This window comes from Mustelus asterias, chromosome 10 (assembly GCF_964213995.1).
Source record: "Mustelus asterias chromosome 10, sMusAst1.hap1.1, whole genome shotgun sequence".
NCBI classification, from domain to species: Eukaryota; Metazoa; Chordata; class Chondrichthyes; order Carcharhiniformes; family Triakidae; genus Mustelus; species Mustelus asterias.
In genome coordinates this window covers 104,184,982-104,203,711 of record NC_135810.1, presented here as the reverse complement: position 1 = coordinate 104,203,711, position 18,730 = coordinate 104,184,982, and the positions used below count along the sequence as shown (strand labels likewise).

General features: G+C 46.6%; 1 protein-coding gene across 1 annotated transcript in view; it reads right to left on the bottom strand.

The window, feature by feature from the left end:
* Positions 1–18,730, bottom strand: part of relt (RELT TNF receptor) — a 90,224-nt gene that overhangs the window by 24,436 nt on the left and 47,058 nt on the right. Inside the window, exons 6-7 of the mRNA XM_078222344.1 lie at positions 18,157–18,402; positions 755–841 (exon numbers count right to left, since the gene is read on the bottom strand). Of these exons, the coding sequence (XP_078078470.1) occupies positions 755–841; positions 18,157–18,402 (333 nt within the window). The remainder of the gene's footprint in view (positions 1–754; positions 842–18,156; positions 18,403–18,730) is intronic.

Genomic DNA, 18,730 nt, shown 5'->3' with positions numbered 1-18,730 from the left:
AGCTGCTGGTGTGTGACATTTAAAAGTTGTCAGAGAAACGGTGTCATTTTCCTCTTTCCCTGAGCACTGGGCTCCAGGATAGCACACGGAAAAATAGATAACAACAACTTGTATTTATGCAGTGGCTCTAACATAATGAAACGTCCCAAGGAGTTTCACCAGAGCATTACAGAGCAAAATATAATAACCAGCCACATAAAGAGATGGTAGGTCAGATGACCAAAAACCTGGTCAAAGAGATGGGTTTTACCAAGTGTCTCAAAGGAGGAAAGTGAGGTAGAGAGGTGTAAGGAGGGAATTCCAGAGCTTGGGCCTAGGAAACTGAACGCACAGCCACCAATGGTGGTGCAATTATGATTGGAAAGGCACAATTTTGGCCAGAATTAGAGGAGTGCAGATATTTTGGAGGGTTTTGGGATTGGAGGAGATAAAAGAGGTCGGGAGAAAAGAGAAAGAGATAGCACTGCAATCCTCCCAATCCGATTTCAGGCCTTGGCAAGGCAATAATGCTGCATCCAGTAGGTTTGTAGAAAGGCATTTACTTCCTGGATCCAAAAGTCCTTGCTTTCCTTTAGCTGTCGGACATCCCAAGCTTTGGTGAGGTAGAATTAACATAGAAGATCAGCAGTGACCTGACTGAATAGCAGAGCAGTTTAGAATAACCAACCCAGATTTCTTGCATTAATACTTCAGAAATGTCATGTGCCTACCATGGTACCTAGAATTGATAAGAATGAAAGAATTGCATGCCTACCTTTCTTCTCTGTGATCAGCCGTACCAGGACACCGATGGTGTCTTCATTGGATTCGTCTGGTTTGAAGGCATCTTCATTAATAGCAGCTGTAAAAGAGAGGAAGAAAATGAAGAGATTTGCTGCAGAATTGAACTGCTTTTAGCAGCAGCGAACCTGTAGGGTCTTTCTAATTGTCTGACTTCCTAGGGATGATTCTCAGATGCGCTGCATCAGGTAACTATAGTTACATGCCTGTGATTTCCCAATACAATATCTTAAGAGTGTGGTGGGAGCCCGAAAATCACAGATTCATCCCTCCTAACATTTTACTTTCTCAAGGTGAAATACTCATTCATACTTTCCCGCGGCTGGGAAGGTGGAGAGAGCAATGATGGGGCAGCACGGTGGCACAGTGGTTAGCACTGCTGCCTCACAGTGCCAGAGACCTGGGTTCAATTCCGGCCTTGGGTCACTGTCTGTGCAGAGTCAGCATGTTACATAGAAACATAGAATCCCTACAGTGCAGAAGGAGGCCATTCGGCCCATTGAGTCTGCACCGACCACAATTCCACCCAGGCCCTACCCCCACATATTTTACCCGCTAATCCCTCTAACCTACGCATCCCAGGACTTTAAGGGACAATTCTTAACCTGGCCAATCAACCTAACCCGCACATCTTTGGACATGTTCTCCCCATGTCTGCGTGGGTTTCCTCCGGGTGCTCCGGTTTCCTCCCACACTCCAAAGATGTGCGGGTTAGGCGAATTGGCCTTGCTAAATTGCCCCTTAGTATCCAAAGGTGTCTAGGTTAGAGGGATTAGTGGAATAAATATGTGGGGTTGGGGGGATAGGGCGGGGGAGAGGGCCTGGATAAGATACTCGTCAGAGAGTCAATGCAAACCTGATGGGTTGAATGGCCTCCTTCTGCACTGTAGGGATTCTATGCTCATGACAGACCCCAGGACCCATTTACAAAGAATTTCACTTCACCTGTGGTGTTCAACAGAATTAAGTCTCACAACACCAGGTTAAAGTCCAGTAGGTTTATTTGGAATCACGAGCTTTCGGAGCGCCACTCCTTCAGCAGGTGAGTGATTCCAAATAAACCAGTTGGACTTTTACCTGGTGCTGTGAGACTTCTTACTGAGCCCACCCCAGTCTGATGTCAGCATCTCCACATCATTTCAGCAGCATTGTCATTCCTTGTGTTTCTGGACCTGTTTTCAAAGCCTGACAACAGCTAATACAAATTTGAAAACAAAGCTACTTTACGGGTTGTAAAGTCTGCGGTCGTGAAAGACGCTATATTAACGTATGTCCTTTCTTAAATAAGACATCTCCTGTGACTATTGCAAAGTGGAGAGCGTGTGCACTTGTCAATAGCAATCCATTGTTAAAATATTTGATGGACGCATAGTGATTGGCGAGGACCCCTCATTCAGGGAATTGTCGGAAGCAATAAGTCAATACATTTTGATTTCAATATGTTTGAATGTGTTAACATGTTATTAAAGAACACCTCCATCTAAAGGTGTGCGGGTTAAGTTGATTGGCCATGCTATTGCAGAAGATACAGAGGCATGGGATTGAGGGTGATTTAGCGGTTTGGATCAGGAATTGGCTAGCTGTAAGAAGGCAGAAGGTGGTGGTTGATGGGAAATGTTCATCCTGGAGTTCAGTTACTAGTGGTGTACCGCAAGGATCTGTTTTGGGGCCCCTGCTGTTTGTCATTTTTATAAATGACCTGGATGAGGGCGTAGAAGGATGGGTTAGTAAATTTGCGGATGACACTAAGGTCGGTGGAGTTGTGGACAGTGCGGAAGGTTGTTGCAGGTTACAGAGGGACATAGATAAGCTGCAGTGTTGGGCTGAGAGGTGGCAAATGGAGTTCAATGCGGAAAAGTGTGAGGTGATTCACTTTGGAAGGAGTAACAGGATTACAGAGTACTGGGCTAACGGTAAGATACTTGGTAGTGTGGCTGAACAGAGAGATCTCGGTGTCTATGTGCATAGATCCCTGAAAGTTGGCACCCAGGTTGATAGGGTTGTTAAGAAGGCGTATGGTGTGTTAGCTTTTATTGGTGGAGGGATTGAGTTTCGGAGCCAGGAGGTCATGTTGCAGCTGTACAAAACTCTGGTGCGGCCGCACTTGGAATATTGCGTACAGTTCTGGTCACCGCATTACAGGAAGGATGTGGAAGCATTGGAAAGGGTGCAGAGGAGATTTACTAGGATGTTGCCTGGTATGGTGGGAAGGCCTTATGAGGAAAGGCTGAGGGACTTGAGGTTGTTTTTGTCAGAGAGAAGGTCAAGAGGTGACTTAATAGAGGCATACAAGATGATCAGAGGATTAGATAGGGTGGATAGTGAGAGCCTTTTTCCTCGGATGGTGATAGCTAGCACGAGGGGACATAGCTTTAAATTGAGGGGTGATAGATATAGGACAGATGTCAGAGGTAGGTTCTTCACTCAGTGAGTGGTAAGGATGTGGAATGCCCTGCCTGCAACAGTAGTAGACTCGCCAACATTAAGGGCATTTAAATGGTCATTGGATAATCATATGGATGATATTGGAATAGTGTAGGTTAGATGGGCTTTAGATTGGTTTCACAGGTCGGCGCAACATCGAGGGCCGAAGGGCCTGTACTGCGCTGTAATGTTCTATGTTCTATGCTAATTTGATCCTCGTGTCAGGGGGATTAGCATGGTAGATATGTGGGGTTACGGGTATAGGGCCTGGGTGGGATTGTAGTCGGTGCAGTCTCGATGGGCTGAATGGCCTCCTTCTGTACTGTAGGGATTCTATGATACCCCCGTTACATATTGAGCCTGAGGCGTACTTTGAAACTCGTCAACATCACATCACGTCAGCGTGGTTTACAACAAACTCACCCAGACGTGAACCTGTCATAGGGATCAAGCATAAAAAGTGGGTATAGTCCCCAGGGAAGAGGGATATGGCCAGGCAGTGTCCTGGCAATGCCCCCTGCCACAGTTTGGCACTGCCAGGTTGGTGCTATGACTGTTTGGGTAGGGGTGGTGAATACTGGCTGTGATCACAAGGGGTGGGGGGGGGGGGGGGGGGGAGTAATCTTTTGGTGTGATTGGACGCCTTTAAACGTGGTGCCCCAATCTCAGTGCAGCCAGGCTCTCCCGGTGTGTTAAGGCCCTGCCGCTCTACATGACAGCGTGAAACACGCCCACCCGGTTTTCTTGACAGCGTCATAAGATCTGGAGAGAAACACACCGTTTTTCTCACCAGAACCAACACTCTGCCATTTTCTGATAAGAGTTTGTCCATTGTCTTCACCATGGAATCATCTATCAACATTTACAGTCAACGTACACATCTGAAGAATAGTCCTTGTAGCAAAATAAGTTACTGGTGTCCATGGAACCATACCTCAGTGAGAGTCAGTTCCTTAAGGCAAGGACAGAAGAGAAAGCACCAAATATATGGGCACTAAATAGATCACATTCAAGGTTGCTGCTGAGGATCAGAGCTGGTGCCATAGTAGATTAGAGGCTGTATTAATGCTGTTCTCTATGGTCCGTCACTGAGAGGTTCAGTGACATGACTAATTCTTGGCTTCCATTTTCTATTTGATCTTATGGTTAAGGCAAAACTGACAAGTCACTAGTTATTGCCCATCCCTAGTTTCCTGAGGGCAATGTAACAACTATGTAGGGTGGAACTGACCAGACCAGGGTGGCAGGTTCTGAAGGGTATGAGTGAAACAGTTGGGTTCTTACAGCAGCCTGGCACCTTTCATGATCCTTTTTCTGGTGCCGGACCATAACTTAGCTATGTTATTGAATCCACATTTTACCTTGGTGGGATTTCACCTCTGGGTCACTCACCCAGCAGAATAACCACCAGACCTCCTGAGATTAGCAACTCACCATGTGAACAGTACACATCATATCTAAAACACACTGTCGTCTTGCCTCTCTGAACAAAGAATAGCTTTGAAATACACCCAGGCTCAAACCTAAAAGTGAAATATTTCCCAATTGTTTCAGAAGAGGAAATAATCTTTTTCGTACGACAGCCTCAGACTGTTAACAAAATTCTTTGTTGACTATGTTCCTACGTTGCACTCCATTATCATTGGATCCTGCAGTTTCACACCACTTTCATACTCAGGCGACCTCAGGTCAATGTATTTGGCAAGGACATCACACCATACTTCCCCATTAAGCTGAGGCTGCAATGCCATAATAGCCCAGGGGTTCCAAATTCTATTTGCTCCATTGTAACCCGGGAAGAGCTGGTTTTTGACCTCCTCAGCCCTTGGGGGTGGGGGGGTGGATCAAGTCATCACTGCTCCACTCGCCGCCTGACGGCTGCTCCGAATGCCAACTGACTCGCTCACCACCTCATGGCTTTTTTCATCCGGACCCCTTTGCACCTCACACCTCACCTCGCCTCGCCTCGCCTCGCCATTTCTGGTTGCTTGGTTGGTCTGAGCTCCCCCCCCCCCCCCCCCACCCCCTTTCCCCACCCCTCCCCCAGCCTTGGATCGAGGTCAAGAAACCTACTGGCTGTGTTTGTCGCCAATGTAAAGTTAAGTAAAACACAGGATCTTTGCCTCTGCTGCCTCTCTACCTCCCAGTCACCTCAAACAACATTCAGACCAGTGTTTTCTTGCTCTAGGGTGACTCTATGGGTGGCACGGTGGCACAATGTTTAGCAATGCTGCCTCACAGCGCCAGGGACCCGGGTTTGATTCCCGGCTTGGGTCACCGTCTGTGCGGAGTTTGCACATTCTCCCCGTGTCTGCGTGGGTTTCCTCCGGGTGCTCCGGTTTCCTCCCACAGTCCGAAAGACGTGCAGGTTAGGTGCATTGGCCATGGTAAATTCTCTCTCAGTGTACCCGAACAGGCGACGGAGTGTGGCGACTAGGGGATTTTCACAGTGACTTCATTGCAGTGTTAATGTAAGCCTACTTGTGACACTAATAAATAAAACTTAAAGCTGGGCCAATCAGAGTCTGATGTCGCATTTGAGCCTATCAGCAAATGCAGAATTCTCAGGTTCGGATTGGTGCCCACCGACAGTACGTGGCATGAGACACCCCCATTGGTCAGGGCCCTATGCCAAGGCACGGTGTGTTTTGTTGCAAACCTGCCTCTGCCTTCACCCTCCGAGTTGTCAGGGGGTGGGCAAGGTGTCAGCCAGCCTGCCTGGCCTCAGGGCTATTCAGACCCTCAAGGTTCCAAGTAAAGGCCACTTTAGGGCATCTTTCTATCTCCTTATTAATGTGTGTGGGAGAAGGCAAAAGGAAAATACCATCCCACCATTTTCCAAACTCAGGGTAAAGGGCAGGAAATAAGAGGTACCCCACTTTGTGCCTCTCCCCCAATGGCCTCTCAAACCCTCACCACCACCCCCCACCCCCACTCCCCCTCATTTGGGTCTCAAATCCCTTTTCGAATGAAAATGCCCGACCAAACTTAGCTTCAAGTCTAGCATTCCTGATCTTCTTTCTTGAGACTCCTTGTAGTCTCAGCAATGGCCACTAAATGCATTCTGGCGCTGCTGGGACTACTCAGCTGTCAGCCAATAAGATTGGCCTGTAGCCCTCGAGGGTGGGACTACCTGTCTCTGAGGGGCAGAAGCCCCACTGTCAGCTTGTTCAGCCTGTTCCCAGACCCCCATCAAGTTATTGCTGCAGAACAGCCTGTATTAAAGTCAGCAGATACAAGACCAATTTGTCAACCAGGGCGCAGGATGCAATACCACCCACGTGTCCCCCCCCCCACGCCCCCCCACCCCCCCCCCCACCCCGAATAATATTCACTCTGTATAGATTGTACGACTTGTCAACCTCTCCTTAACCGTCAATCAACCCCCCTCCACTCTTCCACTCTGCCCCCTTCCCCTTCCCACCTTCCCAACTAATTGCAATCATCGCCCTGTCCAAGATCTGTACAGACCAGGGATTGAGTGAAAGAATTCCCTGGTTGGCATGTGTGATACTGCACTCGATGCTGCCTCTGCAGACTTAACCAATGCTGAAGCTTCTGCAGATTTGATCAGACTAAAAAAAAAAATTTTCAAATTAATGTGCTGAGAAGATTCTCAAAGTAGTCTGCAGCCGGGTGGCAAAAGAAAAGTTCTGTTATAGAATCATCGAATCCCTACAGTGCAGAAGAAGCCCATCGAGTCTGCACCCACCACAATCCCACCCAGGCCCCATTCCCATAACTCCACATATTTACCCTGCTAATCCCCCTGACACTAGGGTCAATTTAGTTCTCAAACTGTTTGCGACCCCATGCTTTGCAATGTTTACTCCATGAAAGTTGTGGGCAGAATCCTCCCGTTCTGGGACTAATCCACCCCTTCCCCCCCACCCCCCGACCTTGCCATTGAACTTGCTGGAGGCACCATGGGAGAATTCACGGTAGACACCAGCAGAAGATTCAGGACGGTGTAAAACTGAATTCTTATTTTTATACAATCTCAAATTGAACCGAGAATTATAGAATTCCTACAGTGCAGAAAGAGGCCATTTGGCCCATCTAGTCAGCACCAATCACAATCCCTCCCAGCCAATCAACCTCATCTGCACGTCTTTACATTGTGGGAGGAAACCGGAGCACCCGGAGGAAACCCACGCAGACACGGGGACAATGTACAAACTCCACACAGGCTGTCATCCAAGCCAAGAATCGAACCCAGGTCTCTGGCGCTGTAAGGCAGCAGTGCTAACCACTGTGCCACCGCGCCGATTTCAGTTCTGAAGATCTGTACTGGTTAAATCATTTAAAATCAGTAAAGCATAACCTTTTTAGAAGTTAAACAAAAACTAGGCACCCATTTCCAGATCTTTATTAGCCCTCCTCTTTTCCTTAAATTTTCCCCGATAATCAAGTCAGGTTGCTTTCCTGAACAAAGAACAAAGAACAGTACAGCACAGGAAACAGGCCCTTCGGCCCTCCAAGCCTGTGCCGCGCATTGGTCCAACTAGACCATTCGTTTGTATGCCTCCATTCCCAGACGGCTCATGCGACTATCCAGGTAAGTCTTAAATGATGCCAGCGTGTCTGCTTCCACCACCCTACTTGGCAGCGCATTCCAGGCCCCCACCACTCTCTGTAAAAAACATCCCTCTGATATGTGAGTTATACCTCGCCCCTCTCACCTTGAGCCCATGACCCCTCATGATCGTCACCTCCGACCTGGGAAAAAGCTTCCCACTGTTCACCCTATCTATACCCTTCATAATTTCGTACACCTCTATTAGGTCTCCCCTTATTCTCCGTCTTTCCAAGGAGAACAAGCCCAGTTTACCCAATCTCTCCTCATAGCTAAGACCCTCCATACCAGGCAACATCCTGGTAAACCTTCTCTGCACTCTCTTTAAAGCCTCCACGTCCTTCTGGTAGTGCGGCGACCAGAACTGGATGCAGTACTCCAAATGTGGTCTAACCAGTGTTCTATACAGCTGCAACATCAGACTCCAGCTTTTATACTCTATACCCCGTCCTATAAAGGCAAGCATACCATATGCCTTCTTCACCACCTTCTCCACCTGTGCTGCCACCTTCAAGGATTTTGGACTTGCACAGCTAGGTCCCTCTGTGTTTCTATACTCTTGATGGCTCTGCCATTTATTGTATAACTCCCCCCTACATTAGTTCTTCCAAAATGCATCACTTCGCATTTATCTGGATTAAATTCCATCTGCCATTTCTCCGCTCAATTTTCCAGCTTATCTATATCCTGCTGTATTGTCTGACAATGTTCATCGCTATCCGCAAGTCCAGCCATCTTCGTGTCATCCGCAAACTTGCTGATAACACCAGTTACACCTTCTTCCAAATCATTTATAAATATCACAAATAGCAGAGGTCCAGTACAGAGCCCTGCGGAACACCACTCGTCACAGACCTCCAGCTGGAAAAACACCCTTCGACTGCTACCCTCTGTCTCCTGTGGCCAAGCCAGTTCTCCACCCATCTAGCCACCTCTCCTTGTATCCCATGAGCCTTAACCTTCTTAACCAACCTGCCATGAGGCACTTTGTCAAATGCCTTACTGAAATCCATACAGATGACATCCACGGCCCTTCCTTCGTCAACCGTTTTTGTCACTTCCTCAAAAAACTCCACCAAATTTGTAAGGCACGACCTCCCTCTCACAAAACCAACAATCTCGTGTGACAAGTTGAACTTTCCCAGAATCCTACAGTGCAGAAGAAGCCCATTCGGTCTTTTGAGTCTGGGCTGACACTCCAACAGAGCATCCCATCCAGGCCCCATCTCCACAACACCCTGCATTTACCCCACTAATCCCCCCAACCACCTACACATCCTGAGACATTCCCCTCCAATTCAATTTTCAAGTTTGCTGACGACACCACCGTAGTGAGTCGGATCTCAGACAATGATGAGACAGAGTACAGGGATGAGATAGAGAATCTGGTGAACTGGTGCGGCAACAATAATCTCTCCCTCAATGTCAACGAAATGAAGGAGATTGTCATCGACTTCAGGAAGCATAAAGGAGAACATGTCTCTGTCTACATCAACGGGGATGAAATAGAAAGGGTCGAGAGCTCCAAGGTTTTAGATATCCAGATTGCCAACAACCTGTCCTGGTCCCCCCATGCCGATACTATAGCTAAGAAAGCCGACCAACGTCTCTACTTTCTCAGAAGACTAAGGAAATTTGGCATGTCCGCTACAACTCTCACCAACTTTTACAGATGCACCATAGAAAGCATTCTTTCTGGTTGTATCACAGCTTGGTATGGCTCCTGCTCTGCCCAAGACCGCAAAGAACTACAAAAGGTCATGAATGTAGCCCAATCCATCACGCAAACCAGCCTCCCATCCATTGACTCTGTCTACACTTCCCGCTGCCTCGGCAAAGCAGCCAACATAATTAAGGACCCCACGCACCCCGAACATTCTCTCTTCCACCTTCAGGAAAAAGATACAAAAGTCTGAGGTCACGTACCAACTGACTCAAGAACAGCTTCTTCCCTGCTGCTGTCAGACTTTTAAATGGACCTACCTTCCATTAAGTTGATCTTTCTCTACACCCTAGCTATGACTGTAACACTACATTCTACACTCTCTCGCTTCCTTCTCTATGAACGTAATGTTTTGTCTGTATAGTGCGCAAGAAACAACACTTTTCATTGTGTTAATACATGTGACAATAATAAATCAAATCAAATCAAACGAAGGGGAAATTTAGCATGGCCAATCCAACTCACACTCCATTTTTGGACTGTGGGAGAAAACTGGAGCACTTGGAGGAGATCCAGGCAGTCACGGGGAGAACTTACAAACTCCACACTGACAGTGACCCGTGCTGGAATTGAACCCAGGCCCCTGGTGCTGTGAGGCAGCTGTGCTAACCACCGTGCCAAGTTGCTTTATAAACAACATCCTATCTATATCGGCACTGGGAGCTGACTCTCAGCGAACAACAAAACGGTGAATAATCTATGACAAGCAGACACAAAGGATTACCAAAGGCAAATATGTTAAAGTAGGAATTTTGTTTATATTAAGAGTGCAATAGTTTCCATATTGCGTCAGTGTGAAGCCTGGATTTTATTTTTAAATACCGAACTAGTCGTAACTCTTTCAAATGAAAAGTTCTCTGCAGAAGGATTTTGGGGAATTGGTGTATTTAGATTTTGCCTTGTGCAGTGTTATCTGGATGAAGACTGCCAGAATTTAAACACTAAATCCTCAACATTAGAGAGGCTCCTAAACCCCAACTGGCACCAACACATCAGAGACGAAACTTTGGGTTTCAAACAAATTTGGAAACAATGCTGTATTGAAAGGGGAAGCAATGCAACATCAAACCCTTTAAATGGAGCCTGGGTCAAAATTCCTGGTAAATTCCAATGTTGCCCACGTAACATTTACAAATACTGTGGCTCGGTTAACTGGGCAAATGTTAGCTTTGAAACAAAACGTAGTAAGTCTTCATACTAAATGTCATTAAACAAAAAAAACGTTTACCAGAACAACCCTCCAAAAATGTACTACTTTGTCAATTAATTGTTTTTTTGTTCGGGTAGGGTAGATTTTAACAAGTCTTTCTCCAGATGTCTGTCACTGAGGTACAGACTACTCTCCAAACACTGATGACAGGACATTGTTGTCTATATAATATATACATATAGATTAACCAAGGCAAATCAGATTCTGTGACACATCAAGTGAGTACTTTCAGACTGCCAAAGGTGTTGGTAGCATAGTGGTGTTGTTGCTGGATTAGTTATAGAACAAAGAAAATTACAGCACAGGAACAGGCCCTTTGGCCCTCCAAGCTTGCACCGATCATGCTGCCCGACTGAGCTAAAACCCCCTACCCTTCCAGGGACCGTATCCCTCTATTCCCATCCTATTCATGTATTTGTCCAGACGCCCCTTAAATGTCACTATTGTATCTGCTTCCATTACCTTCCCCGGCAGCGAGTTCCAAGCGCCCACCACCCTCTGTGTAAACCACTTGCCTCGTACATCTCCTTTAAACCTTGCCCCTCGCACCTTAAACCTATGCCCCCTAGTAATTGACTCTTCCACCCTGGGAAAAAATGTCTGACTATCCACTCTGTCCACGCCCCTCATAATCATGTAGACTTCTATCAAGTCACCCCTCAACCTCCGTCGTTCCAGTGAGAACAAACCAAGTTTCTCCAACCTCTCCTCATAGCTAATGGCCTCCATGCCAGGCAACATCCTAGTAAATCTTTTCTGTACCCTCTCCAAAGCCTCCTGGTAATGTAGTGACCAGAATTGAACACTATATTCCAAGTGCAGCCTAATTAAGGTTCTATAAAGCTGCAATGTGACTTACCAATTTTGAAACTCAATGCCCCAGCCGATGAAGGCAAGCATGCCGTATGCCTTCTTGACTACCTTCTCCACCTGCGTTGCTACTTTCAGTGATCTGTGTACCTGTACACCCAGGTCCCTCTGCCTATCAATATTCTTAAGGGTTTATCTACAGACCTTCCGCCACAGAGGCTGAGGGAATTTAAGTTCAATTAATAAAGTCTGGAATTAAAATGCTAGTACCATTAAGAATGATCAAGCAACTACTGGATTGTTCTAAACACCCATCTGGTTCATTGGGACTGGAAATGTACTGTCCCCCACCTCGGTGTAACTCCAGATCCGTCCGTCGCTTCTTTAGATAGCTGAGCAAGCTGCTATATTTTCAAAAGTCAAACAGCACTGTGGATGTACCTACTTGAGCTGCAATGTTTTAAGAAGGCGGCTCACCACCACCTTGTCAAGGGCAATTAGGAGAACTCCATAAATGCTGGTCGTCTCAGCAATGCTCACATCCCAGTAATGTTATTTTTAGAAAACCACTATCCTTCACTGGGTCCTGCTCCCTCATCAACCTGTTCCTGGTCAGCTCAATTGTTCCTCAGTATCTCAAGATAAAACTCTCTTCCTTGTCTTTATGTATCTCCATGCCCTCACCTCCCTACCCGTGAGCCCCTCCACGAATCTTCAAACATCTCCATTCCATTGGTAAGCTCGAAGGGCCAAATACCCTACTCCTGCCTAATATGTATGTATTTTAAGTCCCATTACTTTGGCCTCACCTTTTGCTCCACTATTGGCAACTGTGCCTTTAGCTTGCTAGACCCTGTGCTTTGGAAATCTACCCTAAACCCTCTTTGCCTTGGTACCTACCTCAAATCTTTTAAGACCTTTGTTGAAATATACCCTATTGACCGAGCCTTTGGTGACTCCACACCATAGATCCTGCTTTGGTCCAATATTCGTTAATTCCTTACACATGGTTGAAGAGCCCTGGCGATGCTATCTAAATACAAGTTGTTTTTATTGGGTGTTCCTGGGATTGCTATGTCATTGGGCCAGGGCATAGAGCTGAACTTCCTCACATTCAAAAAGCCACCGCAATCAGAAGACCATAAGATACAGGAGCAGAATTAGGCCAATCGGTCCATCAGGGCTCCGCCATTCAATCATGGTCCAAATTAGCAAAGGATATTATTAAACTAGAAAGAGTGCAGAAAAGATTTACTAGGATGCTACCGGGACTTGATGGATTGAGTTATAAGGAGAGGCTGGATAGACTGGGACTTTTTTCTCTGGAGCGTAGGAGGCTGAGGGGTGATCTTATAGAGGTCTATAAAATAATGAGGGGCACAGATCAGGTAGATAGTCAATATCTTTTCCTAAAGGTAGGGGAGTCTAAAACTAGAGGGCATAGGTTTAAGGAGAGAGGGGAGAGATACAAAAGTGTCCAGAGGGGCAATTTTTTCACACAGAGGGTGGTGAGTGTCTGGAACAAGCTGCCAGAGGTAGTAGTAGAGGCAGGTACAATTTTGTCTTTTAAAAAGCATTTAGACAGTTACATGGGTACGATGGGTATTGAGGGATATGGGCCAAATGCGGGCAATTGGGATTAGCTTAGGGGTTTAAAAAGAAAAGGGCGGCATGGACAAGGTGGGCCGAAGGGCCTGTTTCCATGCTGTAAACCACTATGACTCTATGTCTCTAATCATTTACATTCGCTGGGGAGACATTTTAATTATAAAGGCACCCAATGACAATTGGGTTTGAATTTCATATTTGCCATGAATAAATCATACATTCATTATCCTCCCTCTCGGCACTTTTAACTGTTCAACCAATGGGCATCTTTTTCCCAGGGGCTGCCTGACTCTCGCATTGGGACCCAAAGGGGGTCCAGAGTCCACGCCTGTCAGCAGGCAGACTGGGGGAGGGGGAGGGGGAAAAGGGGGGGGGGGTGTGGTGGGTGAGGTATATTCTCGGAAGCAGTCTCCTGATTGGCCGCTTCACAGTTCGCTGTCTAATTAGGGCTGCAGCTGAGCTCCCAATGACACTGGCCCAATCACAGGGCTAGCAATTCCATCGGCAGCCCAACCTAAGGAAGTGGGTGCTGCTCAGACAGGTAGGGGGACATGAGGGTGCCTCAACATGAAGCCAAGTTTGCAGGCCACACAAAAATAGCTGGAAAGGCAAGTTATGAGGGGGATACAAAGATATTGATAGATTAAGTAAGTGGGTAAAATGTTGGCAAGCGGGGTACAATGTGGGAAAAGGCAAAGTTGTTCATTTTGGATGGGAGGTCAAAAGAATAGAATATTAGTCAAATGGAGAAAAACCTCAGGAAGCTGCAACAGAAAGGGGCTTCAGGGTACTTATGCACGAAACACAGAAAGCTAGCACACAGGTGCAGCAGGTAATCAGGAAGGCTAATGGAATGTTGGCCCTTATTTCAAAGGGGTTGGAGTATAAGAGTGGGGAAGTCTTGCTGCAACATGTATAAGGTATTGGTGAGACCACATCTGGAGTACTGTGAGCAGTTTTGGTCCCCTTATTTAAGTAAAGATATTATTTCATTGGGCGCAGTTCGGAGAAAGTACACTAGGATGATTCCCGCTATGGAGGGATTGTCTTATGAAGGAAGGTTGAATAGGTTGGGGCTCTACTCATTGGTATTTAGAAGAATGAGAAGTGATCTCATTGAAATACAAAGGATTCTTAAAGGGCTTGACAGGGTAAATGCTGAGAGGATGTTTCCCCTCATGGGGGAATCTAGGGGGCATAGTCTCAGAATAAAGGGGCACCAATTTAAGACTGAGATGAGGAGGAATTTCTTCTCTCAGAGAGTTGTATGTCTTTAGAACTCCTTGCCACAAAGAGCTGTGGGGTGGCGGAGTCTTTGTGTTAGATAGACAGACTTTTAATTAGTAAGGGAATCAAGGGTTACAGAGAAAGAGCAGGAAAGTGAACATGGGGAATGTAGAATCAGCATGATCCCATTGAATGGTGCAGCTCGAGGGGCTGAATGGCCTATTACGCTTCCTATTTCTTCCGGCCTTATGGATCACGATATTTTTTGGCAGGGCTTTTCCTGGAATGACAGCCACTGCAGTGCAGGCCTCAAATAGGGGCCACGGATAAATCACAGGCTTGCCATCCAGGTGACAACTAAGTTGTCCCATCATAGCTGCCTAACAGTGTTCACCAGGTGTGGGACAGTGTATGTACACCTCATGAAGGCTCAATAGCAGTTCCCTAAAGAAATGTTTGGCATTGAGAATGGCTGTTGGGAGTTCAAACAGTTTTAACTTAACATTGCTATCCCCACTCTTCTCTTCACTCCTAGGGGTGCTGCCTCATGCTGGCAATGTTCCGTCTGAACAGACAACCATGACGTAACAAAATAACATTCTGAATTTTGACAGATCTCTCCCCTTGTCCCTTTTGTTGATTATAAAATCGTGGAAGTTGGCAGCACAGACAAGGCCTTTGGACTCTATGGTGGCTCTTTGTTGAAGCACGTTCCACTACCCCGATCCTTCGCATCATCTTTTTTATCTTCCTTTGCTTCAAACATCAAGCCCATTTTACCCTGGCATTCTCTTCCTGAACTGCTCCCTCTGACAAAAGCATTCAAACAGCCTTCTGTCTAAAGAACTCTTTAAAAACCTCTCTGTCATTTTTTAAAAAATGCTTGTTTACCTTACAGTTTGCAGTTCTGATGAAAGGTTTACACCCAAAACATTAACTTGTCTATTTCTCTATACAGATGCTAACTGACAGACTATGCGGTCCCAATATCCTATGTTTGGAATTCAATAGTGATTTATTTCAACGAATCCCTCCAATGCAGAAGAGGCCATTCGGCCCATCGATTCTGCACCAACTCTCTGACAGAACATCTTACCCAGGCCCTCTCTCCCCCCTTATCCCAGTAACACCACACATTTACCATGGCTAATCCATCTAACCTACACATTTAGGGACACTAAGGGGCAATTTAGTATGGCCAATCCACCTAATCTGCACATCTTTGAACTGTGGGAGGAAACCGGAGCAACCCCACGCAGACACGGGGAGAACATGCAAACTCCACACAGTCACCCAAGGCCAGAATTGAACTGGGGTCCCTGGAGCTGTGAGGCAGCAGTGCTAACCACTGTGCCACCGTTCCATTTTTTATAGGTACTACTCACCAATGTTTCCTTAACTGTAAGGTCAGTTTTGTGTAATTTTCAAGCACATTGCACTAAATTTCTGTCAACACATTTTCATGTAGCTATTAACCCCTTTGAAAGAAGTAGGTTAATACAGTAACAGCATTAAAACCAGGCAGGGGTAGGAAGTTATCTGAATGCAAACCATAGACTAAGACAAGTGCACAGATACAATTCTACCCACAGGAGAGTAAAACCTGTAGTGACCCAAAGGTATTGAACAATAAGCTGAAAGCATACCGGAGAAAAGTCTTCCTCTGCTTTGAACACAATGCAGAGGTGACAGTAAATGACAAGGGAGAAATGAAAGATTCTGTGATCACAGGTCAGTTTCCCAAGGAACGTTCAGATCTGCGGCCCAGAATTGCTTCCAATGCTGAGAGCATTGTATAACTGGTTAGCTCCTCTGCCTCAAGGCTCCAGGGACCCGGGTTCAATCCCCAGCTTGGGTCATTGTCCGTGTGGAATCTGCACATTCTCCCCGTGTCTGCGTGGGTTTCCTCCGGGGGCTACGGTTTCCTCCCACAGTCCAAAAGAAGTGCTGGTTGGGTGCATTGGCCATGCTAAATTCTCCCTCAGTGTACCCGAACAGGTGCCGAAGTGTGGCGACTAGGGGATTTTCATAGTAACTTCATTGCAGTGTTAATGTAAACCTACTTGTGACACTAATAAATAAACTTTAAAAACAATTATTAAAAAGTTTCCTGAAAAAATATCTGTGCGATTCAATAAGTATTTTTTACTCTGGGAGAAAGAAATCTGTAATTGTCCATAGCTTGTAAACCAGACGACAAAGAGAATCCCATGATTGGAAAATGCACTGAAGTGGACATATTTATTCTGTGCATGCATCAGAAAGAGCCTCACTAAAGGCTTCCTGACGACGGTGGGTAAACAAACCACTTGTTGCGCTTCTAAGTTGACAGAACGGCAAAGTGCTGAGATCAATAATTGGCCCCTAGTGGCTTAGCTGATCTTAGTCATTCCTGTATAATTGGTCTCAGAGCGAATGGTGGCTTCAATCGAGGGGAAGAAACTGCCACAATTAAGTTTGCTCTAACTCAGCAGTTATGAAGTTTGATCGGTCAAACAGCAGAAAGAAAGCAAAGCAGAGAGAAGAAAAGGGAAACAAAACAGCAAAGTGAAAAGCAGGAGGCGGAGGAGAATCGGTAGAGAAAGGTAGAACAGCAAAAAAAGAGAAAATTAGAAAACAAGGCAGTAACCAGAAATTAAATATTCCTGTGTAAACTCTGGAGAGAGTCTGACTGCTCACACTGGCTGGTTCCCACCTTGCTCACCAACTGCAGTGTCAAAGTTTTCATAGAATCCCCACAGTACAGACAGAGGCCATTCGACCCATCGAGTCTGTACCGACCACAATCCCACCTATTCCTGCAACCATCCTCCTAATCCCCCTGATGCTAAGGGGCAATTTGGCATGGCCAACCAACCTAACCTGCACATCTTTGGACTGTGGGAGAAAACCCACACAGACACGGGGAGAACGTGCAAACTCCACACAGACAGTGACCTGAGGCTGGGAATCGAACCTGGGTCCCTGGCACTGGGAGGAGCAGTGCTAACCACTGTGCCACCGTGCCCCTGGGAATCGAACCTGGGTCCCTGGCACTGGGAGGAGCAGTGCTAACCACTGTGCCACCGTGCCCCTGGGAATCGAACCCGGGTCCCTGGCACTGGGAGGAGCAGTGCTAACCACTGTGCCACCGTGCTGCCCTTCTTCAATATTTGTTTAAAAGTAGGCAGTTATTATCATGACGAACCCAGAAATGTTGAAACTGCGTTGGATTTGACAGGCTACCAGCAGGTGGAAAGCAGTAAAACAGAACGCATACCATCAACAGCAAACCAACCCACCCCAATTTTATGACGGGGGGCATTGGGGGTGGGACATTGGGTAGGGTGACCACCCATGGCCAAATTGAGGCCCTTAAATGAGAAATTAATGCCAATGAGAGATCCGCACTCAACACAGAGCCCAGCAGGTTTGACCCTGTGGGCCGCTGTCCAATGGTGGGACACTTTCTTTCCAGTCCGCAGTGCCAATTGGAGGCCCTCCCCCTCAATTTTCCTTCATAGTGTCTACTTTCCCCTCTGTCCTATCGAACATGTCACCTCCCCTGCTCCTACATACTTCACCGGGGTTTGCCAACCCAGACCCGGCAAGATCCTGGACTTACCTGGAGATCCGGGTCCATCACTAAACATATCCTGCTTGGCCTAGCTGCAGTACTAGCAAAGGCCAGTGCTGCCAGTGACACTGCAACATAGGTGCAACCTTTGCAAATCTCTTTGCCCAAGTTACTGCCACAGTCAATGTGAAACCAAGCGAAATGGCGTACAAACAAAAGCTCACTCCAGATTTTATCTTTACCAGTGGAACTCTCTTCATCCGCCTCTTTTTCCGACGTGCAGCGGTATCCCTTCTTCTTCAGAAAGTTGCAGACAAGAATTCCAAGCAATCCAACAATGCAGAAGACAGGCACCAATGCGAGTACAGCGTACTCAGTGTGTTTCTCCTCTGGTGTCCCCTTCTTGCTTTTGTTGGAAGACTTTGACAGGTCCTCTTGGTCTGTCGTCTGGATGTCTCTTGCCACACGCAAAAGTCGGGAATAAACACCTAACGGAAGCAAAAAATCGTTTGTAAGTCTGGATTTTATGTTGTGGCTCATATCGAGATAGGCTTGTGCATTTAACTTTGTTAGATTATTTTGTACACAATAAACTTTTTCATAATGATAATAAACTTTAATGAACTTTGGGATGGCACGGTGGCACAGTGATTAACATTGCTACTTCACAGCGCCAGGGACCCAGGTTCGATTCCCAGCTTGGGTCACTGCCTGTGTGGAGTTTGCATGTTCTCCCCGTGTCTGCGTGGGTTTCCTCCCGGTGCTCTGGTTTCCTCCCACATTCCAAAGATGTGCTGGTTAGGCGCATTGGCCATG